This window comes from Eleutherodactylus coqui, chromosome 1 (assembly GCF_035609145.1).
Source record: "Eleutherodactylus coqui strain aEleCoq1 chromosome 1, aEleCoq1.hap1, whole genome shotgun sequence".
NCBI classification, from domain to species: Eukaryota; Metazoa; Chordata; class Amphibia; order Anura; family Eleutherodactylidae; genus Eleutherodactylus; species Eleutherodactylus coqui.
This window is the reverse complement of record NC_089837.1, coordinates 299,070,099-299,095,002: the sequence shown is the minus strand read 5'-3', so window position 1 is coordinate 299,095,002 and position 24,904 is coordinate 299,070,099. Positions and strand designations below refer to the sequence as shown.

The window sequence follows — 24,904 nt, the reverse complement described above, 5'->3', positions numbered from 1 at the left end:
GGCCATTTTCACACAGCCGAGATTTGAGCGTTGCGAGACACACACATATGAACCCCTATTCTTTTGAATGGGGTCATACATGAGCCATTTTCTTCCCGCAACTGATCGCAGAAACAAATCGTTGCACGTACGATTTTTGGGTTACCCTCACATCTCATTGCCCATTGTATTCAATGGGGCCGGAGGCAGCATTGCACCGCGAGCTAGGTGCACACGAGTGCAATGCGAAGTCTCCCCATTGAAAACAATGGTAGACACTCCACGATCCTCCCTGACGTGATGCAAGGCGGTTTTGATATAAAAATGCCTCACATCCGTGGGGATATTGCAATTTGGCGAGTGTGAAGTCAGCCTGATGGAGTTGTGGAAATCAAATGAAAGTTTAGATTTGTGATTTTAAAGTTGATATAAGTGATTAACATATAAGAGCAAAATAATAATTTATTGCAGAAAACTGAACACTTGAAGGGAGGCTCTAGTACCCTGCTGTACCGCCTCTAGCTTGGATGTAAGATGTGATACGGGCAGGCATGGATGCTCCAGAACTCCATTGTACCGCCTCTACCTTGGATGTAAGATATGATACGGGCAGGCATGGATGCTCTAGTACCTTATTGTACCGCCTCTAGCTTGGAAGTAAGTTGTGATACAGGTGGGCATGGAGGCTCTAGTACCCTGCTGTACCGCCTCTAGCTTGGATGTAAGATGTGATATGGGTGGGCATGGAGGCTCTAGAACCCCATTGTACCGCCTCTAGCTTGGATGTAAGATGTGATACGGGCAGGCATGGAGGCTCTAGGACCCTGTTGGGTCACCTCTAGCTTGGATGGAAGGTGTGATACAGGAGCGCATGGAGGCATACAGGTTCTGCATGGTGTTCGGCAGCACATCAGTCCACATCTGCTGTAACTGCGCCTCTAGAGCATGTAAACGCCTGGCCTCTTAAAGCTGACATCCAAGATGGTCCAATACGTGTTCTATTGATGATAAATTTGCAGACTGCGCAAGCCATGAAGTGTGGCAATGTTGTGGAGGCATTCCTGTGACATCCTCGCTGTGTTCAGACACAGTGGTTGTAATGATGGTGCTGCCCGTCTCTGGGTGGCAGACAACAAAACAGTTGGAGCTGCTCGTGCTTGTTGGACAATTAAACGATTCTACTGCTGGGGTCTATCAAGGGCATCTTGTGCGCATCACCTCGTGTGTGCCCTCATGCATCCACTGGTCCCAAAACCTCCTAACAGATTGGTCAGAATGGCCCAGGTGGCGGGCATTTCATTGATATGACCATCCAGCTTCTTGCATTCCAATAATGTGGCCCCTCTCAAATACTTATCTGGGGATAAATCTCTTCTATTGGGTCGTAGTGGCATGTCCAGTGGTCAACAAGCTCTACACAAGCAGAAAAAGAGGTCCAATACACACAAGGAGCCTCTGAGAACCTTTGCATAGGCCAAGAGAGGAACCATTTTTAGGGCCTCAGGTGGCAAGACCATTCATTTATTCACACTACAACTCTAATTACTTGTATATCTGTCTGAGATGTAGCTGCATGCCGAGTTCTGCAGCAAAACAACATCTCCTAGGTGCTTTTTTTTTAATAAGAGTGTAATTCACATCAGTCCCTCAAACCTGCCAATCTCACTGGAAACTAAATAACCTATCAGTATTCTGTTGCCCGGTGGTATAAACCCAGAGTACCTGAGGAAACCCAAGCAAATTTGTGGAAAACATATAAACTACATGCAGGTGTTCCAAAATGGATTTGAATCCAGGACCCCAGTGCGGTGAAGTAAAAGTCAGCCATTGTAATGGTGATATTTATACAGATTATAGAATGTGTACCTACTTATCTACTCCATTTCATAAACCCCATCAATTAAAATAAAATATGTGAACTCAATCCAGACATGAAATGGCTCTAGTCCAGAGATAATAAAATTATTTGTGCTTATGATTCGGTTATGTAAATATTGCAGTATTTCGTATAGTACACCCTTCTAGAACTGCTTCTATCCAGTTAATGTATGAACTTTTTACACACGAGAAGGCTGAATATACTACTTTAATGACTGTAATCACTGACTATAATCCTTGTAAACAGTTTATTCATTTTGTAGCAGTGTAAATATTGGGGAATTTGGGGATAAAAAAGCCAATCTAGTGATTTATTGTGAATTGTCAAAAGATATTTTTAGGCCAGTGACAGAAATAAAGAAAAGTAAGATAGGAATAGTCCTTGAAAAGATTCCAGATTTGTAAGGAGTGAATTGCATTACTTTGAAGCTCAACGGCTAACACTGGCGTCACACAGAATACCATGAAACATGCCCAGTGGATACAGCATATCTAACAGAGCAAAGATCAACTTTGAGTGGGCGGAAAACTATCTCATTCATGCAGTTGTGCAACGCAGTGACTGTGCGTGAGTGTCACTTAGTACAGCAATGTGATAAAAAGGAGTGGCCAGGAAATATAAAGGATTATAAATACATTCTTGGCATACGCTGCAAAAGGTTTTGATAATTAAATAGGGTGAGCCTACCCTGCATTTAAAGGCGAATCACTCAATTAACACATTGATTGAAATGGTATTCTTAAAATGATTTACCATTTACATTCCTCAAGGTCATTGGGGTCTGACCAGTGTGCATTTTCATAGAAACACAATACTGAAACCAGAAAAAGACCACATGGTCCACTCAGTCTACCCTAATATTTTCTTTTTTTCCTCTCAGGATAGGTATAGGTTTAATCCTAGACATGCTTAAAAGGGGTTGTCTGCCCTCTTTCCTAACGATGACATTTCCTCTGGATAGGTCAGCAGTGGTTGATAGGCAGGGTTCTGTTGCTCAGGATCCTGTCCATCAACTGATCGCCTGGCCCACTGTCCATTGTAGCGATGTTGTCATCAGTTGTCAGTACAGGGAATGGGAGCCCAACGTTGCTACTCAACTGCCTGTTTCTCTCCTGATCAGGACTAGATGTGAGGCCCTGACCAGGACAAAAGCAGGAACTGGAGTAGCTATGCGGCCCTCCCTTTGATTTCAATGGGAGTGAAGCCGGTGCTGCAACTTCGTCATGTTCATCTTGCTGCACTGGACAGCGGGCAGGACAATCAGCTGATGCACGGGGATCCCGAGTCATAGACATGTGAACTGGAACTGAAGTTTAGTTTTAGGATATAGATGGACGTTTGGAATAATGACAATAGGTGGAAACGGTAGGGAAATTTTGAAAATTCTGCTTAGTCTCTGGAAAACTCCTTTAAAGCACCCAAAAGTCCTCACAGCAATTATCACTCACTGAATGGAGACAGAAAGCACCAAAGATCTCCTCCAGCCACTTGCCTCCATTCAGAGTAAACAGGCAGTCATTCATAGATGAACAACTGCCTATTTAAATGGGGAAACAGTCGCATAGTTTTCAATTGAGCTGAAAACCAAGTCACTCTGACAAGTGAGCAATTCTTGCTCACTTGCCCTGTTGGGTCCTGTGCTTACATGCGCCAAAAGTTGCCCTTAATCGCTTTCAAGCGATTATCCAGTCGGCCCATGTAATAATAGTACCCCGAGATCCATCAGTGAAGCTGGATTAACAGCTCTGCTTTCTCCTCTCTTTCGAAAGCCTGTCTTTGTTTTGGTCATAAATTAGGTGAGAATCGTCCGTTTAAGCTGCTTAAAAGAGGAACGTACATCGTTCAGTGCTAAACAGCCGCTGCTTAAAGTGAACGGAGAGGGGCGGGGGGAGAGTGGGGAGAGTACTCTCCGCCATCCACCCCACCTCCCTGCTGGACGCACAGTCAGCGATCCTCGCTCCTGTGCAGGGACGAGTGTCGGGCATCGCTTGCCGGACACTCGTATGTATAAGGACCCTTATACTGTAGTTTCTATAATGGTGAAAAATTCTGTATTAAACCCTTTTGTGAAAATGGTGGTCAGGCCAAAACTATATGAATAAAAAAAAAAAGAAAAGAATACTACATTTATCCTCTAAAAGTGTCGAATTACCTTTAAATTAATTTACTGCTGATTTACTGACCACATCTGCTAGAAGTTAGTACCATCCACTTACTCTTTCAGTAAAATATTTTTCGATATTGCTTATGTTCCACTAATTCTTTTTAATGACATATCGTCCATAGGGGACAGCATCAGCCAGCTCTCTTACATGGGTATTACCATATAAAGGCACTGTTTTATTTTAGCACGCTGAAAAGGTTTGGGTAGTTGTCATTTCCATGTATTATTTTCAGTTCCTCCAGAACTTACTACAGAGGCACATCATCATCTCATGTGGTTGCTCATGTGGAAAGCACAGTGCTGACTGTGAAAACGGCAGATACTTACTTTATTGCCTGACTATGACAGCATATTCACAGAAATAATATAATCATTCATGGAGTTTCATAATATAAAGCATTGTATGGAAGAATGGCAGTAACATGCAAACCTCTTCGCAAGTCGGCAAAACCTCTTAGCAAGACAGTTAAATGTAAACTTCTGGTCCGAGCAAGAGCCAACTAGCATACTTATATTATGCTTGCAAATTAAATAATGCATTTTACCATACCAGCCAGGGACTGCATGCAACCTTTCATCATTCAGATCAACTCAGAAGTGCTGTGGTATATTCTATTGTGTACACATATATTTAATGCAAGACACACGATCAAAACACAACCAACCAAGTATAAGGCTGCCTGTCCAGGGCCGTGGCGGAATATCGCTAGCGATATTCCGCCACAGGGGAGGATGGGGGAGCGCTGTCAGGTCTCCGTGTGAGCCTATCTAATAGATTGGCTCACCGCAGAGAATCGCTGCAAATTGTAGCATGCCGCAATTTTAATCCCGCCAGTGGAGAATCGCTATGATTCTCCGCTTGTAGATGTCGGGCTACGTTTCCCATAGTTAGCCTCTGGAAAGCTTTTCACCCCCGGCGATTTACCGCCTTAGATCATGCTATGAAGATCACCTGTGGACAGGCAGCCTAGAAGCTAAAAAAGTAGCAAACAACTGCAATTTTCCAGTATGTATATAGAGATTTGTACAAACTGTCCATTACTTATCTTCTGTATATTGTGGGCTAGGGAATAGGCAAAACCAAATAAATCAGTATGTGACTTAGATAGGATTGTTCTTAACCAATATACACCAAGGTTTTATCAACACCACATACACATATACCTCAGATAATACTGTGGAGAAGAGCAGGGAAGCGAAGATACGTTGATCCCATTGTGGCCAGACCAGTATTTCCCAGCATAGACTAGATCAACTTTAAGTTTTAATGGTCAAGACTTTAGGGTATGTTTATACGAAGCATAGACTGGATGGGATTAATGCTCGTGGTAAATCCACAAATTACTTATTGATTTTACCCTATGCATTACAAAAGGGGGAAATTTGTGGTGAAAATCCGCTGAAAAAAATGATACAATACAGATTTTAAATTACAATATCCATGAGGATCTTATCCCCAGCGTGGATGGGATTTGCTGAAACCTCAACTAGTGCAGAGTATTGGCTATGTGTGAACATAACCTTAAGCATAACAGATATTTCCATTTCTAGCTGAAGAGTGGCCCAATCATAGTGATATTATTTTGATTAAATCCAAATAATATCTTTGTCGATATATCTCTAAGGCTAAACAGATCTTAATAACCATACACATACCAGAACGGTGTCGCTCTTGTATATGTATGGACCGTATACATCAGGATCTGGCAGCACCAACTCTACTGAATAGCACTTGAAGTGTAATATGTGTTTTGTTTATTAATGGTAGTTTATAGCAGACACAACTGCGATACGCATAAAAGTAAAATAAGAATGTGGTGAGAATTTAGCCTCATTAGGTCTATGGAGTTTAAGACCTTAACGACCGCCCATACGTCTTTTGACAGTGGCTGTTAAGAGACTTTAATCTGCAGCACCGTTTTTTGATGGTGCTGCATTACTTGCTCTAATATTGAGGACTGGAGAAACTTCGGATCCCCTGTGTCCAACCCATTACAGGCCACGGTCAGTGCAATTGCAGCATGTAAAAGGGTAACAGAGGGAGGGGGCTCCCTCTGTTACCCATCAGACCCTTGCAATGTGATTGCGGGGTCCTGATGGATTGCTATGGCACCCAGAAGCTTTGATATAGCCTCAGAGTCTGCAAGCTATGGCTCAACCTCTGGCTCACCTAATGTATAGTAGTGCATTAGAATGATCAAACATGTTGATATGCAAGTTCCCTAGTGGGGCAAAAAAAAAGTTAAAAATGTATAAAAAAAATAAAAAATAAAAAAAAAGGACTAAAAATAAAAATCTTCAAAACCCACCTCTCTCCTTTACCATGTAAAAAAACAAACAAACAAATATGAAGTATCGCTACATTTACAATGACCCAGAGAAAAAATTTAGCACATTATTTAACCTGCACGGTGCATGCCATGAAATAAAAAAAATAGAGAGGACATGGTCAAAAAACACATTTCTAGATTTTTTAAAAGTATGACATAATCATACTGGCCTGCAGAATTAATTTAACATATTATTTATACTGCACTATGTATTCTATTAAAAATAAAAATTAAAAACATGCCAGATTTGCAGATTTTGTTAATCTTGCCTCTAGAGAAAAAAGGAATAAAAGCAATCAAAATATGCTTTATAAAATCGGATAAATGAACACTAGACTTGATCTTGCCAAAAAAAAACCAAGCCCCCAGAGAGCTCAGCCAGTGGAAAAATAAAAATGCGATGGCACTGGAATGCAGCAACGAAAAAGCAAATCTATTTAAAAAAAAAATTTTTTAAGTGTTTTTAAAAATAGCAAAACCGAAAGAAAGCTTGGTATCACCGAGCAAAATTTCTTCCCCCCCACTCCCCTAAAAAAAAAAAAACCTCATAAAAAACTTCTATAGCATATATGTACTTAAAAATTATGCCTTTGTCACTGAGAGGTTAATATTTTGTCCTAAAACATTATCATGGCATATCAAGTAGCTAAAAACTATCTTTCTGGGCACAGAAGAGGTTATAAATGTGTCAGTCGCTCTACATTATAGATAACGGTATACATAAAGGGCATATTTATTGATTAAAACTAGTCGACCATTTTATTATTAACCCCTTAGTGAATAAGCCTGTTTGCTCCTAAACAATGAACTAATAATTCTTCAGGTTTTTTAATTGTCGCATTCATAGATCCATAACGTTTTCATTTTTCTGTCAACATAGCCATATGAGGGGTGTCTTTTGTAGGACAAGTTGTATTTTTTAATGACAGCATTTTTGTGTACATATAATGTATTGTATAACTTTTATTAATTTATTTTTTAGGGAGATTGGGGGAAATTAAAAAAAAAAAAAGAAAGATATTCCAAAATTTGTTTTTTAAGGTTCATTTTTACGACGTTCAGAAAATCCATGCCATTTCCACCAAGTGAACGTAGTCTTTAAAATATATATTTACTTTAAAAAAACAAACAAAAAAAAAACTTGATTTGCGTCGCCATATTCTGAGATCCATAACTTTCATAGTTTTGGCAATTAGGCAGTGTAAGGGCTCATTTTTTTCAGGGCAAACCGTAATATTTTTGGTACCATTTTTGGATACATATATTCTTTTGATCAGGAAACAAAGGAAGTCCAGCACATCCAAGGTTAAAATAAAACAACGTTTAATTAGGTGTGGCTGTAAAAACCTAGATGCTAGACAGGACTAAAAAATGGGTGCAAGATCTGAATAGTTTGGATTTCTAAGATGAAACCAAACCTAAAATGTATAAAATATGTGGAATGTTTTTCCTACCCCCTGCTGTAATAATTACAAACCGATACACAACATATTTTTGAAATATCTTCCTATGCTTACACAGGACAGTAAGTGAAAACACATTTTAGACCAATGAGTTCATGTGGTTGCTAGAAGAGGAAAAACTTTGGGCAATATACTTTCCCCCAGTGAATTTATTTCCTCTGTTTATCAGGGCAAAAATTTAGCAAATATGGTGACAAAACCCAGGCTGTGATTGGTCCCTTGTTATTATATATTTTTTATGCTATGATCAAGGGTCGCACTGACCAGAAACACGTTGGCGGTTTTCCCTGATTTTTGGGACCCATTTTCCTGTTTTATCCTTGGATGTGCTGGACCTTCTGTTTCCTGCAGTCTTCCAGGTGATCACGTACAGCTGTCCAGGTACTCCTGAACTGCATGGCTGGGATTATCATGCATTGCTATAAAAGAGGGTGAGCTCACCTTGAAATGTTTTCTTTTTTTTTTTTTAATCAGTCTTTATTCATTTTTCTTGGGAGCGAGATGGAAGCAAAGAACCCGCAATTCTGTACTTTTTTACGGCATTCACCGTTTAGTATAAATATTGTGATATTTTAATAGTTCACACTTCTACGAAATATGTGGGCATTTTCATTGTTTAGAATTTTGATGAGAAAAATGGAGAAAATGGGTTGTTTTTTTTAGTAATGTTTAAAAACGTGCAAAAAAGTTTTTTTCGTAAAGCTTTTTATTTAGTTCCTATAGAGAACTTGAACTTACAATCATTGGATTGCTTGTATCACATACTACAATACTTAAGTATTTCATTATATGACGATTCATAATATTGCCTTTTCTTTACGTTCTGGGCAGCCATGCTAACCCATCAGCACCCCATGATAGCATAGCAGCATAGTGGACAAGTGGCCTCCTCCACCTGACTGCTTTGACGCATGGTCAACTTTGACCGCCGCATCTAAAACATTAACTGCCGTGGTCAGAGCGTTCGGCTGTCAAAAACAACTGTCAGTCACTGGTTAAGGAGCGGACTTGGCTCCTGAGCTCGCTCCATACTTCATTCACAACCGCATGTCGTATATTTACGTTATGTGGTTTGGAAGGGGTTAAGAGTGGTTTTACACTTCAGGAGGAGGCGATGAAATGATTGCAGTTCTTCTGAATAACCATAATTCTGGAAGCAGGAAAATGACAACATTTTCAGCAGAAAGTTGTTAACCTTGTTGCTCATTCACACAAGTAAGAGTCAATTGTTACTCGATTACTCACCCGATTAAAGATACCATCTGCTCCACAATGTGCTTACTGAAAGTTATGATAACAAAGAGCTTCTGCAAAGGGAGAAAGGAGCAGTCAATGCAGTGAAACTAAATCTCATGGAAACAAGAATACAGAAACTAATGTATCCAGATAAAATACAATTCCAGCGGTAGACAAGGCATCATATATACACGCAAACAACAATTCTGTAAAGTAGAGAAATCTTGTACTTTTAATAAACATTACAACTCTAGATCACAGATCTATGAAACAGATCTATTAGATTGGACTTCTTTAAAGGAAAAAAACTTTTACACTGTAATTTTAAGAAGCAGTTTTAAACTGGTACATGTTCACCTCATTACTCATCATATAGCACTTGTCTGGAATCATTCTTACAAAATTAGAGGTTCAAACCTATCACTCACTTCATACGGCTTTCAGAGGACAATCCTAAGCTTATTTTTATCTATCTAGATATGCTTAGGAGAATATTATATATAATATATATACACACACATACATACACACACACACACACCTATCTATCTATGAATATCTATATCTATCTATCTATCTATGAATATCTATATCTATCTATCTATCTATCTATCTATCTATCTATATATATATATATATATATATATATATATATGTATATATAGATAGATAGATAGATATAGATTAGGGATGAGCGAGTATACTCGCTAAGGCACTACTCGCTCGAGTAATGTGCCTTAGCCGAGTATCTCCCTGCTCGTCCTGAAAGATTCGGGGCCGCCGCAGCTGACAGGGGAGTTGCGGCGGGGAGTTGGGCAGAGCGGGCGGGAGAGAGGGAGAGAGAGATCTCCCCTCCGTTCCTCCCTGCTCTTTCCCGCAGCTCCCCGCCCCGCGGCAGCACCCGAATCTTTCGGGGCGAGCGGGGAGATACTCGGCTAAGGCACATTACTCGAGCGAGTAGTGCCTTAGCGAGTATACTCGCTCATCCCTAATATATATATTTATTATACATACACACACACATATACATACACACACGCATATATATATATATATATATATATATATATATATATATATATATATTCAAACGCGCCCCATCATTACAATGGGTGATGAAGTGCGTTAAAACGCACTAAAATAGAACAGACAGTGTTCGAACGCCAATCTGCAAAGCCCCATTGAAATCAATGGAGGCTTTTTACAGGGTTTCAAATAAATGAAAAATGACCATGTCCTCAAGAAATTAAAAGCTACTTGTGTTGTGAAAAAGGAGTTGAAAAAAAAAACCAACACACTATTTAGTGTCGCACAAATGAATAAATCAACACACATGGCACAAAAATGCACAATGGTCCATTGTGTTTCCAAAAAGTTCCTTAATCCTTATTTATATACAATGCCAATCCAGGTGATCGATTTTAATTTATACGAGGCAAACTGCATGCTGTGATATTTCAGCTCATCTTGGGTGTGGACAAAATAACATACAGACACGATTAGTAATATTCTAGAGATAGAGAGGTCATCATAAAGAGTTGCAGGTTTAACGAGACATATCAATTTTTTTGACTTCAGAAACGCTCTGCAATAGATGCAGCAAGGATTTGTAGTTGAATTCAAGTTAGTAAACATCTGACTCTCTGAATTACAGAACAATTCTTTTATAACAATATCCATGTAATCAAAGTTGAGGGAATATACAAAATCATGAGAGAGAGAAGTATAAGAAAAAAAAAAAATATATATATATATATATAACTACACAGGCATATTAAAATACTGTATAGCCATCTACTGTTGTAATTCAGAGAGTCTAAATTACTTGGCATAATAAAAACATATGATCTAGATGTGAAGATTTTCACATATAATTCTCATGTATGGGTGTGGCATGAAACAATAAAAAGTAAAAGTTATAAAAATACTTTGGTCGATGCATGACCTGTTTTTTTATAGATGCATATAAAACATTTCCCATATCTATATATTTACCTCTGCAGCATAGTACGGTTTCTGAAGGGCACTTGAAATGGATATGAAGCATTGACCCCAAATCACCTTAAGGGGTCCTGCACACTGGAGATCGCAATACTGCAGCGTTTTTTTCACGCAAATCTCATTGGGACTTGCGATTTTTGTGCAATGCGTTTTTAACATTAGAAAGTCCCATTGACATTTGCGTTAAAAAAAACACACAAGAAAAACGCAAGTGTGGAAGAGCCCTAAAAGACAGAGGCTACACAATAACTTGCAATAGGGGACACGCAATCAAAGTTCACTGTGTAGCCCCGCAACTTTGCACCATCACCGATGTCAATGGTTTTAGTCAGATTGCCGCAACTGTGGTTCGTAAAAATATCTGAGGTTGGCTTCCATCGACCAGTGAACCATGGTCACGACCCCATTGACCTCAATGAGAGTGTAAGGTTGCAGGGCTACATAGCGATGTTTGGTTGCATTATCTGGTTGTGGGCAAAAGTTGCCATGAAACCCTAGCCTTAAAGGTAGTATGTTATTAGTTTTGTTTTCTCAAACTCCTGATAGCGCTATATAGTTGATGAGGGGAGCAGTTTAAATATACTCATATGCATGACCGAGGAATCTAAATTTTAATCCTCCACTCACCATGATCGCAAAGTGCCCTAAGGGATGTTTCTTTATATGTATAGACAGAGGCCCATCTGAGTGACTACTCCTAATTGGAGACTAGAACAGTCACTCAAGAGGGGGATTAAAACATGTCCTCAATTATGCAAGAAATATCACCTATATAACAGTTTTAAGTAGACAAAGCCACTGACAAACTCCCTTTATTACTTGGTGTCAGGAGAAATTTCTTGCCTCTAGTCTAGAGATGAGCGAGCATACTCGCGAAGGGCAATTGCTCGATCAAGCATTGCCCTTAGCGAGTACCTGCCCACTCGGGAGCAAAGATTCGGCTGCCGGCAGCGGGCGGGGAGGAACGGAGGGGAGATCTCTGTCCCCCACTCCCCCCCCCCCCCCGCTCATGGCCGCAACTCACCTGTCACCCACGCTGGCAGCCGAACCTTTTCTTCAGAGCGGGCAGATACGCACTAAGGACAATGCTCGATCGAGCAATTGTCCTTAGCGAGTATGCTTGCTCAACTCTACTCTAGTCACAAACATGCTAGACTGAAGTCTCATCCAGGCAGCACTCTCTCCCCAATTCTATTGTTACCGTTAGTTCAAACTATTTGCCAGTCTGTATGTACACTTCTTTATTAACCCTATTTTAGAACAGATTTACAGTAGCATGGAGGATGATGGCACTAAAAAGTACATAGTAAAGATACCATATTTGTAGAAGAAAAAATACAACCACCAACAATATAAGCAAACAAAGTCATGGGAAGTGTTGCATAAAGCAATATAATTCATTATTTAAAGTGATTTGCATATAACATAACCATAAGTAAATATCTTGGCTAACCACTAATTTCCTGAGAAATGTAGGTAGAAATGCTTTTAAAAATAGCTTGTCATTTAAAAATTTACAAAGAATATATCATCGTATGATTTCATGCAAAGAACTTCTTGAAGAAAAAGATAATGAATTCAGTGCAATGCTGTCTTATGGTTGTGGAAGAGGGTTTCATTGGCTTATGAACGTGAACCCAATTTATTTCCTAAAAGTAGGTAAATAGGTTAAGTAGGAAAAATAAAAAGAACAGGAAAGGAAAATCCCAAATGTAATCTCCCCTCTCCCTCATTTATTCCCTTTCCTGCACTCTTTTTTTGCATTCCTCATGATTTTTAATTCAAATTACCCCCTTTGTGACGATTAGCTTTAAAAGGAGTGGTTTATTTCATAGATGTTTCCATAAAATCGACAGCTTTCCTATACTTTTCAGGATGGCCATTTTCTTGAAGGTTTGATATTTAACCCCTTAGTGACGGAGCTTTTTTGCTTTTTTCCATTTTTGTTTTTTCCTACTCCCTTTTAAAAAATCGTAGCTCCTTTATTTATCCATCGACGTTGCTGTATGTGGGCTTGTTTTTTGCGGGATGAGTTGTATTTTTCAATGGCACTATTTATTGTACCATATAATTTACTGAAAAACTTTTAAAAAATTCTTAGCGGAGAGAAATGGAAAAAAAACGACATTCCACCATCTTTCGGTGCGTCCTGTTTCTACAGCACACAAATTGCAACAAAAACGACCTGATATTTTTATTCTATGGGTCAGTACGATTGCTACGATACCAAACTTGTATAGTATTTTTTTTGCTGTAGTACTTTTATTTTTTTTTTAAGATATTTAATTTTTTTCAATTATTTTCTGCGGTCATTTTGTGCGCGCAATACCTTTTTTATTTTTTCGTCGACGTAGTTGAGCAAGGGCTCATTTTTTGCGGGATGTCCTGAAGTTTCCGATAGTATCAATTTGGAATACATATGACTTTTTGATCACTTTTTATTGCGTTTTTTCTGGGAGACAGGGTAACTAAAAAAGTGTATTTCTGGCGTTCTTAATTTTTTTTTTCACACGACGTTCACCGTGCGGGAAAAATAATGCACTACTTTGATAGTTCGGACTTTTACGGACGCGGCGATATCAAATACATATTTTTATTTTATGATTTTGATTTTTTAATAATGGATATGGCAAAAGGGGGGTGATTTAAACTTTTATAACTTTTTTTTTTTTTAACAATTAAAAAAACTTTATTGATCTTTTTTTTAACTTTACTTTGAAGTCCCCCTGGGGGACTTTAACATGCGATGCTTTGATCGCTCCTGCAGTATGACGTAATGCTATAGCATTACGTCATACTGCTTTTTTACAGGCAGTCTATGAAGCCACCCTGTGTGGATGGCTTGATAGGAAGTCTGCTAAGGCAGCCCTGGGGCCATTCATTAGGCCCCTGGCTGCCGTGACACCTGCACGGCTCCCCCGATCTCACCGCGGGGGGGCCGTGCGGGACCCCCGAACAGCGTTCGGGGGATTTAAATGCCGCTGTCAGAATTGACAGCGGCATTTAAAGGGTTAATAGCCGCGATCGGCTGAGCGCAGCTATTGCCCACGGGTGTCAGCTGTAATAAACAGCTGATGCCCGCGCTGTATGGAGGGAGATAGCGGTGCTACCTCCCTCCATACACGTCCTGCAACAGCAGGACGTAGTTTCCCGATGGGGCGGTCGTTAAGGGGTTAAACTTTTTATTAGGTTTACTGCTGTCTATAGATATCCCAAATTACTTGTACAGTGCACTTTAGTTTGACAGATTTGGGTGTAGGCAAATTAGCTTACCTGAATGTGCATTTTAATTATTGCTTTGCCAATCAGGGTGGCTCCAAAGAAAGTCCAGAAGGGCACAAGGAAATGTCCACATGTTATTCCTGCTAGATCAAACAAGGGATTTGGAATCTGAAGAGAAGAATGTAAAACCAGTAAGCACAACTAATCACATTTTTTAGGATGCCTGATGCAATGTGACAATACCCAATATAAAATGTACTTCTCTGCATTAAAACTGGACATCTGCTAAAAATGCATAATCCTCACATTTATATTATGCAAATTATTTTAGGGTTGAATGTTTTGTTTGAGCTACATGATCATCAATTGTAAGAAATAAAATCTTGCTACAGATCTCTCCTGCTTTGTAATAGAATCTGTTTAACGAAAACACTCTCCTACTTCTTTTGTAAAACGGCTTCTTTAGTACAGGGATAAATCAGAACAAAAGCATCAGGGAACAGGAAGTGAGTAATATTTAGTCATGTCATTACAAACTATGGGGATACATTCCTGAGGACACCTGAACATGAAATCCATATGAGCTAGTTACTCTAAAACCAGCAGCATTAATATGAAGTTGTCTTCTGCTATGAGAGCCTAAACCCAGCCTTTTAGAAAAGCTTTCCATTTGTTTTTGAATGTTGTCGGGATTACTTGACCAATAAATATCCAACTGAGGTGAAGCATATATAATAAGGCCTAACTAGTAATAAGATTTCCAATTTACCTAAAATGTTTTCAAAGAGGTGCAAATCTGAGCTCTAAGCAGACAAGACAAGTTCTTCAACACCAAACTCGTCAAGCTATCCTTTTTATGAACCTTGCTTTTTGCCAAGCACATACAAAGGTAGTATTAAGCTGTAACTGTAGATTGTTTTCTTCTGTTACACAATTCTTTATGTCACTATGCTGTTGTATTAAGATTTACTATTACTAGAAACTAAAGGGTGTAGCTCAAACCACGAAAATCAAGCCATAGACTCTTTTTTTCTCCTACACAAAAGTTTACAAGTGCCTTCACACATTCATACAGGATGCATTCTCCAAACATCTACCAATATTTGTCCATTAATGTACATGACGGAGAAGTACAATTCTATCCTCCAGAGTACTTATTTCTTCTGTTTCTGGCTGTGGCTGTGGTGTCCGTACTTTATTACAGCTGACCTTCAAAAGAACATGCCAACAAGATTCATGCTGTTGAAACCAGCATGAATTTGGCACAGTCATATACATTGCAGGCATGCAAGTTGTATTTTAAACCCCCGTGAGGTTTCAGAAAAAAAAAAAACTAAAAAACATACATTGCATATCTTTCCAGAATAGGGCTAGAAGTCACAGGACTAGGGTTCTGCCAGCCTCTCCCCACCTGGGTTCCCTGACAGGTCTTTCCCTACACACTCCACAAAATACAAGTCTAACAGATCTAGGTGGGGACAGGTCAGCAGGGCCTCGCTTCCACGACCCCAAACCCCATTCTAAGTGGATTTTCAAATTTTTTTTTTTTTTTTAAACATCTCAGGGTTTGAAAATAAACTATACATTTCTGCAATGTACATGTCTGTGGTTCTACTTTTATGAACCTTATTTTATGCCAAGCACATGCAAAGACATAATACAGAGAAGTGGAGAGTAAACATTGAATAAAATATTCCTAGATGAATTGGTAAGACACTCCATGTGTCTACCAACCGTATTTTAGCAACTAGAGCATCCAACCATCTTTTATTCAATACAGCTACTTATTATTTTTCCATTTGATGAAAACCAATGTACACCTAGTGAGCATCAGCAAATACCACAGTGATATTATTCGCTAAATCTCACTGAAAGCCACAGTGCTGTAGAAAGCCAATTCAAAGGATTAAAAACACAAATTTAATAAATAAAAGAAGCAAATAAAGCAAATACTTACTGAAGCACAGGCCAAGATTCCTAGAAATCCAACTTTTTGTACAAGGTTTTGAACTGCAAGCTTGGCGCGTGACGCAAAATCCTAAAACAGGAAAAACATTTTCAGATGAGAAATTTGCAGTAAAACTGTAGTTAATTCATATAATATAACACAAAGAAATATGTAATTGGCAGAATATTCTAAGCTTGAAGTGGGAGGAACTGTATCAAAATCGCATCATTAGTAAATGATATTTTTTAATTTGCTTTAGTTCATTTAATGATCATTTTGAACATTATCGGGCTCTGTTCACATCACATTTTGAGCCTTTCTGGCAGCGAGATAAGTCAGAAGGACTCCCAACGCATATCGCTGATGGATGATTGCAAGCTATCTTTTTGTATAATAATAGGATAGATCGCCTACATATCCCCCTCAGTGGGAACTCTGTGCTCTGTCTTCAACGAAATGGGGTTCAGCTCAGCACTCAGCCTGCCAGGTGGGAGAAAGATGGCTTTGGTTTGGCTCTGGAGTGTCTCCATTCTGTATTCAGGCTGCCAGGGACAAAGCACTAGAGTTCAAGTGAAGTGGTCAGCCACCCACAGGGGGATAGAAGTGTGGCACAGCATACTGAGCTAGAGGAAAGAGGATGAAAAGCTTACAGGACACGTTCACACGTTTAATGGAGGCCTGTAAAGGATAACACAATGCATACATATATATATATATATATATATATATATATATATATAAAATACATCTCTGGATGTAATAGTTTTCCATACTTTTTCTTTCTACAATATAATGGAATATACTAGTCAGATGGACATCAAGAAGACAGTTACTTTGGCCCGGTTTGAGTAATGGAGCACTACTAAACTGGAATATGATGGATTTCCAGATTATACTAATCTAAATAAATACTTTTGTACCTATTCGATGAGCAAATTATTTTCAATACTACGATTCAATCAAGCCTAATAATTTAATTAAACTGAACTGCATACTAAGTACATTTATTTAACACGGTTAATAAATAGAAAAGCTATAAAAATATAATGCACCTTGATTTATAGATTTGTTAAATAAATATTCTTTGGGGGTAAAATTGTAACAAAACTTTTTTTTTTTTTTTAAAGTTAAACTAAAAATGATGTAAAAATACACCCACTCCTCCTACTATTAGTATTTACACCCACTCCTACACTATTAGTAATACACCCACTCCTCCTACTATTAGTATTTCACTTCTCAATTCTAAGTTGAGATTCATTAAATTGCATTTATCCATTTTAAACATTTATGTACGACATTTTGCACAGAAATTCAAATGTTTTATGAAGCCTTCATATGTGAAACGCATATTTTGTAGGGTGACTAATCCGTTTTGTAAAGTCCAATTGGAAGCTATTGCAGAAATAAATAATCAAAGACAAGTACCTTCTCATTTTGGTAAATAATTGTAATTGAATGTGTGGAAAAACATGTCATACAGTTCCTACACCTAATAACAGATATAACGCCTCATTGAAGTTCCTGGCCATATTGATCTAAACTGGAAAGTATACAGGAACCTGACAGACACAATCATCTATGTTCAAATAAGAAACAATTGTTTCCGAGATGAGTTTAAAAAAAAACAAATGGTAAGTGAATACAATTTGACCTTCATTTTTTTAATGCAGCAAAGAGGCTACAAAAGTAAACATATAACAGTTTATACTGTCTGAAAACCTAATATATATATATTTTTTAACTTTGTTTTATTAGCAAGTTACAAGAAAAATCTTACATACATTTCTGTATACATATATTTCTCATATTTATTCTTTGTCTTATAGCAAAACTTTATCAATTCAGCATTATTTTTATTATTATAAACAATTTACAGTTGAAACTAAAAACCTTTAATATGTTTGGTTCGTTGTGTATTCATTTTCCTCTTTTTGCTATATTTATTCAATCTATAAGGTGGAGTGCAAGTTTATCCATAGGCTCCAGACTTCCAATTTATCAGGACATCCTCTATGTTGATAGACTACTTTTTCGTGAGGAATTATTGTATAGACCAATTCTCTCCCGTATGAGACGGAGGGGGGTCTCATTGCCACCCATCTTATAGCCACCATTTTCCTAGCCAGGAACAGTACCCCTCTAATAAATATCCTGTCATGATGAGTCCTCATCCAGCAGTCCACATAGTGCTACTTTTGGGTCTAGAACCAGAGGGACTGGCATAAATGCGGATAAGAAAGTGAAGACTTCTCTTCTCAAAAATTTCTAATATGGGAACATTTTCAAATCAAGTGCCAAAAATCTGCGTTTGACCGGCGACATCTATGACAGAATGTTGTATTAATTCTGGCCATCCTACACAGTCAGACTGGTGTAAGATATGCCTGATGTACTATATATAATTGTATACGTTTATTATTAATTGCTGGTGACACTTGTAGATGTGATTCCATTACTTCCCGCCAGTCCTCCTCCGATGTCAATGTGGGTATGCTCGTTTTCCATTTATCATAAATAGAAAGTGGATCATGATCCATCTTGGCTGACAACAAATGTGTGTAAAGTATTGATATAAGTCCCCTAGGTCTCTGTATTTTTAGAAGACCCACTATTGGAGATTTAGAAGTTTCGGTAGAATTCGGTGGAAATTGGGCATTCAGAGCATGTCTTAGCTGATATATCTAATAGGCTGTAGTCCAGGCATCTGCAAACTCTCACGTAATTGCATATAAGACAGCATGGTATTATTCTCATATATATCCCCTAGTGTATGTATCCCCCGAGCAACCAAATATCCAACCCCCTGCAGTAATTGCAATGAGGATAGAGTGTGATTTTCCCACAGAGGAGTATCGGTCATTATGTCGGTGAACTGCTGCATATTCTTGGCTGTACCCCACTGAAAACCTAATAATGTATACTGAAATCTCTCCTCTCACTCTTGACAAACAATTCGTGCATTGGCGTCTATGAATACGTTTGACATATGTACCAGGAGATCTCTCTGCGCATGCCAAACATGAAGAAAATACACAGTCTGAATAGAGCCTTACAGTAATGAGCACATTGGCTCACATTTACTAAGGCTCAAGGTCCTGCGGTTCTTTGTGCCAAAATTCTGGTGCAAAGTTTTCATACAGTGTGTGACGTGCTGCCTAAATTTTTTCAGCTCAAAATTGGTGTCCATAAGTACACTCATATTTACTCAAGACATCTTATTGACATGCAACAGTTTTCGGGTGAAAATTAAGTCTGTTAATTAAGTAAGAAAATGAAGAATTGGCAAAGCAAACATAAAAAACTGTAAAACTCCATACAAGGATGCACCAGTTCTATAACACTGCGAGCATCTCTGCGAGTTTAGCATTTTGCGACTGACTTGTATAAATATTATGAGGGCTAGCAATTACGCAACATTAGTAAGGCTTCATGCCCACGGCCGGGTCAAATTCCGACTGCGAAATCTCGCAGCGGAATCATACCCGGCTCCCCCAGAGACCCTATGCTCACTTATCAGTATCCGCCGTAAGTTTTTCGGCCAGCAAGCATGCGCAGTGCAGCGAATGACACGCCGGCGCTAAGCTGTGACAGGGATTCCAGTAATACTTCTGCCCCACTGCGCTGAATATCGCGGGACAGACGTCTTCCATTGACTACAATGGAAGCAATCACTGCGATTTTCCACACAAAATAGAACATGCTGAGATTCTCCCCCGTGAGCCGAAAATCGCAGTTGATTTCCGCTCGTGGGCAGGGAAGAATTGTTTAACATGGCATGTCTATGGACGGACATTGCTGCGGAATTCACGGCGGGTGTCTGACTGCGAAATCCGCAGTGATATTCCGTCCGTGGGCATTCTGCCCAAATGTGGGCCTTTGTTTGTGTGCGTTTCTTACCACACTCCAAATTGATACCAATTTCATAGAAGGCCAGTTAATGTATCTGTGTGTTCCTGAGATAGGGAAATTACAATGCGTGAATTGCAAAATATGTTGGCATCATTTAAGCTTGTTAAAGGAGACTGAGATTAAAGAATAGGTAAAAAAAAGTTGTGCTTCCAAACAAACTACTTTTTAATCTAGTACATATACTGTAAATGTCCAGAACAAGAGTATGCAGTTAGCTCAACCTACACCATGTGGGGCAAGTGTCGGCTGTGTCACACACAATACCTGTCTGCAGTGGCCATTTAACTCCTTAGACACCAAAGTCAATGCTGACTGCGACATCTAAGTGATTACACAAAGGAAGAAAGGCATAGGATTCCCTAGATCCTCCGATTGGCTCTTCTGCAACATGAAGCTGGAGGCTTAGTAAAGTCCTCCCCGGTCTGCCATTCTAATACACTCTGCTTGTGGTGGAGTTTAACAGAATGACCACCAAGACACAAAACCATGCCATACATACGTATTGCAGTGTATTATGAAAGCAATCAACAGATCGCATGTTGAAGACCCACTTGGGGACTAAAGAATTATAAATTATATACAGCATAAAGAGTTCAACATTCCATGAAAACAAAATCTATAAAAAAAAGTATTAAAGTAAAACAAACAAACAATCATTTGTGTGAAAAGTAAACAATAAAAAAAGCAAATGTAGAGGTCCATCTAGACAACAATTATTGCTCAAAAGCCGTCTTTTGAGCGATCATCGTTGCGTGTAAAATGTGCCCATCTTTCAGTTTTCTGCTGAGCAAAGGTTTTCAGTTCAGCTTGAAATCTGTCACTCAGCAGAATAGCTGATGAGCAGGACTGCACACTGTGCTCTGCCCGGGGAGCGCTGATAACAGCAGATTGCATTGTCTCAGCTGTCAGCCCCGCAGGCAGAACAAAAGGAATTTATTCAGAGAACAGCGGGTGGCATTAGTACCAATCAGTAGTTTATGCAAAATCATCGCTCAAAAGCCATCTTTTGAGCGATCATCTTGGTGTCTAAATGGGCCTTAACAATTGGTTCACACGGGGCTGAATTACGGCGGAATTTCCTTGCGGACGAGCTGCTTTATCCGCTTTAAAACCTGTGTTTCCAAGCTGCCTTTCTGCAGTGGAAATCTCGCAGAATTTCAGTGTGGTTCCACAACATATCTGCGGGATTTCCGCCCTGTGTGACCGCACCCTAACTGAAATACAACGTTATTTATACTGCATAGTGTGTGCTGGAAAAATAAAATAAAAAGCGCTACCAAAAATGCAGCACTTTTTTTGCCCACCTTTGCTCATAATAAAGTGTAATTAAAATGATCAAAAAGCTGTATGCACCCCAACATAATATTGAAAAAAATCCAACCCAACCTGCAAAAAACAAGCTACATCAAAGAAAATTAAAAAATAGCCTTTTGTCACCCTTCATTTTTAATTTTAACTACCAAAACAAAAACTCTATAAATTTAAACGCTCTATAAATTTACTGACACGCATTGTAAACATATAGTTTTTACTGCACAGAGAACGCCATAAAAACGAAACTACCCAAAAAATGGCTCCACTATCTGACTTCACACCACTTATGTGTTCTTCAATGCATCAAATGGTACAAATGAAAAATACAACTTGTCCCTCTAAAAACAAGCCCTCGTATGGCTATGCCAATTAGAAAAAAAAAAAGTTATAAGCCTTGGAAGTTGGGGGTGAAAAACATAAAAAGTGTTTTCGAAAGAAAGGGGTTAAACACAAAATAGTTTAAAAATTTCTGTATATTTTTTAAACTCCCTCATACTAGTGAGCAAAAATTCATCTCTTAACATTTTACGCTTCAATTTCCCAACCGTATTCCAAATAAGAAAATAAACAATATCTCATTTCTACGGCCTTCCCCATGATGATAGTACAATGGAATCAAACACACTAGTTGGATAAAAACGCTCTGTGGTCAGGCAATAAAATCTTGTCTGCTGCCTTCAATACATAGAGAATGATTAGCTCAGTGGAATAAAATGTTCCTGATTGCAGGATGTGAGCATGAAACAAGACTTAAATTACAAGAGATCTCTTCAGGTTTCCAGATTACTAAATGCTTCAGCCACGATGAACTCTTGTTCAAGAAATAAATATGGCCTAATGTAGCCATTATACATCAGCAGCCGCTCGATAAATGACACTGGTCTCAATCTGATTCATCCTTTATTTGCATAAAGGAGGAAATGCAAAAAAACTCCAGAAAGCCTCAGTACATGAAAATGCCACCGGATGGAAAACGGTAAACAAAGTCATACTTAGAAAAATGTAAAAAGAATTTATTTTAGGCATTTTATAGTGCAGACATATTCCATGGCACTCAGATCCTCATCATTGACCCTGGTCTCTGCCTTCATGGGGGCTTGCAATCTATATTCACCTATTTAAAGCAATTGTCCTATATTGCACCCATGCAATAAAGAGAATTGCTTTGAAGTGCTGCCTGTGTGCCAGATTTTATGTTATACTAAGAACTTTGAATCAGGTCTAAAAGGCATGCACTATTATACTGGATATTTTTCCACTTCTGTTGCTACTACTGCTATCTGCTTGCTAAATTCAGCTATTAGTATGTTTTTGAAGTGTGGGAGGAAATTGGAGTAACCAGCAGAAACCCACAAAAACACAGGGAGAACATACAAACTTCATGCAGATGTTGCACTTGGTGGGATTTGAACCCAGGATGCTGCAAGGCAGAAGTGTTATAATGCACACAAAATTGCCAGGTTGTTGAAATTTAAAGAGGTTTTCCAGTTGTGAACTAATGGCTCATCAATAATAAATCAGGAGGGGTCTGCTGCCAAGGACCCCCACGGATCTGCTGTTCTCTGGGCCAGTATGCTTATGCACTGAACTGATTTCTACCAGAAGCACACAGCTCTGTTCTCTCATCAGTGGCCCAGTTTGGTATTAGAGGCAAAGTTCACATTGAAGTGAATGGAAGATACGCTTAGAACACCAAATCTGATCTTTGCAATAGGAACATAGCTGTCTGCTTCCTTTTAAAAATTAGTTTATGCATGATCACAGCAGCCCTGTGATTGGCTGATCAGCTAGGATCCTGGGCGGCACTCATCAGTAGTTCAGAACTGGAAAACCTCTCTAATGTATGTATGTATGTATGTATGTTGGGGCTATATAAATAGCAAAAAATATTCTGCAGTGCTGTACAGGGATTATAATCCCCTGTATCAGTCCTTGTCTATAGTCACGATGACAGACTAGATCAGTGTTTTTTAACTCTGGTCCTCTCACAATAGGTTTGTTTCCAGGATTTCCTTATTATTACAGAAATGATGTAATCATTGTTAGTGCCTCAGAAATTCCCATAAATGTTTACTCTATGAGTCAGGAATGCTATATTTTCTCCTTGGGGAGAGCACCTTGAAAGGTGAGCAAGTGAGGAAACTTATAAGGCCATTCAGGCTTCTCTGGGTATTATGCAAAAAAAGGGAGATGGAACAATACCTTTGCAGTGCCATCTATTGGAAGGTAGCATTCCTGCAAGTCAATGTTAGACTCTTTATAAAAGCCTTGTAACAATGACTGGGAATTGAAAGCCAACCAGGATCCATACACAGACAGCTGTTTCGGAGTGTTTGCCCCTGATTAGTGTGTATTAGGTTTCTGGCTTGGAAACCTACTCCTTTATTTGTTCTCTCTCAAACCGTGACCTGTTAGGGTATTTGAGAAGTAGAGTGGAGAAACACTGATCTAGATAAGTGGGTACTTTGCTATTCTATGGAGCCCCCTATCTCAAGCAAGTTCATCTCAATAAAAGCTTTGCATGCAATATCAAACTAGACAGTTGCAGTGGAATAGGAGCCATCTACTTCCAGCAGAAATCAGCTACAGTCAGTAGACAACCGGTCCAACACACAGCTGATCGCTTGAGGTCCTAGGTAGCAAACTTCTGCTGATGTACTATTGATGGCCTATCATGAAGATGAAGGCCTTGAACAGCTTACAGCTTTAAAACCTTAAAATGTGCAGATAAAACGTGATAATTTTATACTTCTTGTTATTACAGATATGGAGAGCCCAATAATGTATACAACTTTTTTAGCAATCTAATGTGGGAAAAAGCTTGGTTTGTTTTTATATATTTTTAAATATTTTATTAAACTTTTTCATTTCTTATTTTAGTCCCCCTAGGGGACTTGATCATGTATGAGCTACATTGCTCATATAATACACTGCAATATTTCTACATCAATGGGCTGACAGAGGGAGTCCCGACCTTCTGCCTAACCACTGCTACTGACAGTGATTATCCATGTTTAAGGAGTTAAACTTCCAAGATTAGAGTGAGCTCTAATACAGCTAGCTATTAGAGATGAGTGAACGTACTCGGTTCAGGCGTTTTTGGACTCGAGCACCGCTTTTACCGAGTAACTGACTACTCGGACGAAAAGATTCGGGGGGCGGCGTGGTGGAGCGGAGGGTGGCAGTGGGGAACAGGGAGGAGCTCTCTCCCCCTTCTCCCCTCTGCAACCCCCCGCGCCCCCCCCCCCCCCCGGCGCCCCCCGAATCTTTTCGTCCGAGTAGTCAGTTACTCGGAAAAAGCGGTGCCCGAGTCCAAAAACACCCAAACCGAGTACGTTCGCTCGTCTCAACTAGCTATATTAGGGCCAACACCAACCATCCCGCACAATATGGATATGGCAGTTTGTATGAATAGTTTTCCCCTGCACAATATATACATGCCCCAGGGCGGCAACA

At 39.1% G+C, this 24,904-nt stretch overlaps 1 protein-coding gene across 1 annotated transcript in view; it reads right to left on the bottom strand.

The window, feature by feature from the left end:
- The window catches only part of VMP1 (vacuole membrane protein 1), a 138,675-nt gene that overhangs the window by 19,279 nt on the left and 94,492 nt on the right, over positions 1–24,904 (bottom strand). Inside the window, exons 9-11 of the mRNA XM_066574480.1 lie at positions 16,232–16,312; positions 14,326–14,442; positions 9,061–9,122 (exon numbers count right to left, since the gene is read on the bottom strand). Coding sequence (XP_066430577.1) covers positions 9,061–9,122; positions 14,326–14,442; positions 16,232–16,312 — 260 coding nt within the window. The remainder of the gene's footprint in view (positions 1–9,060; positions 9,123–14,325; positions 14,443–16,231; positions 16,313–24,904) is intronic.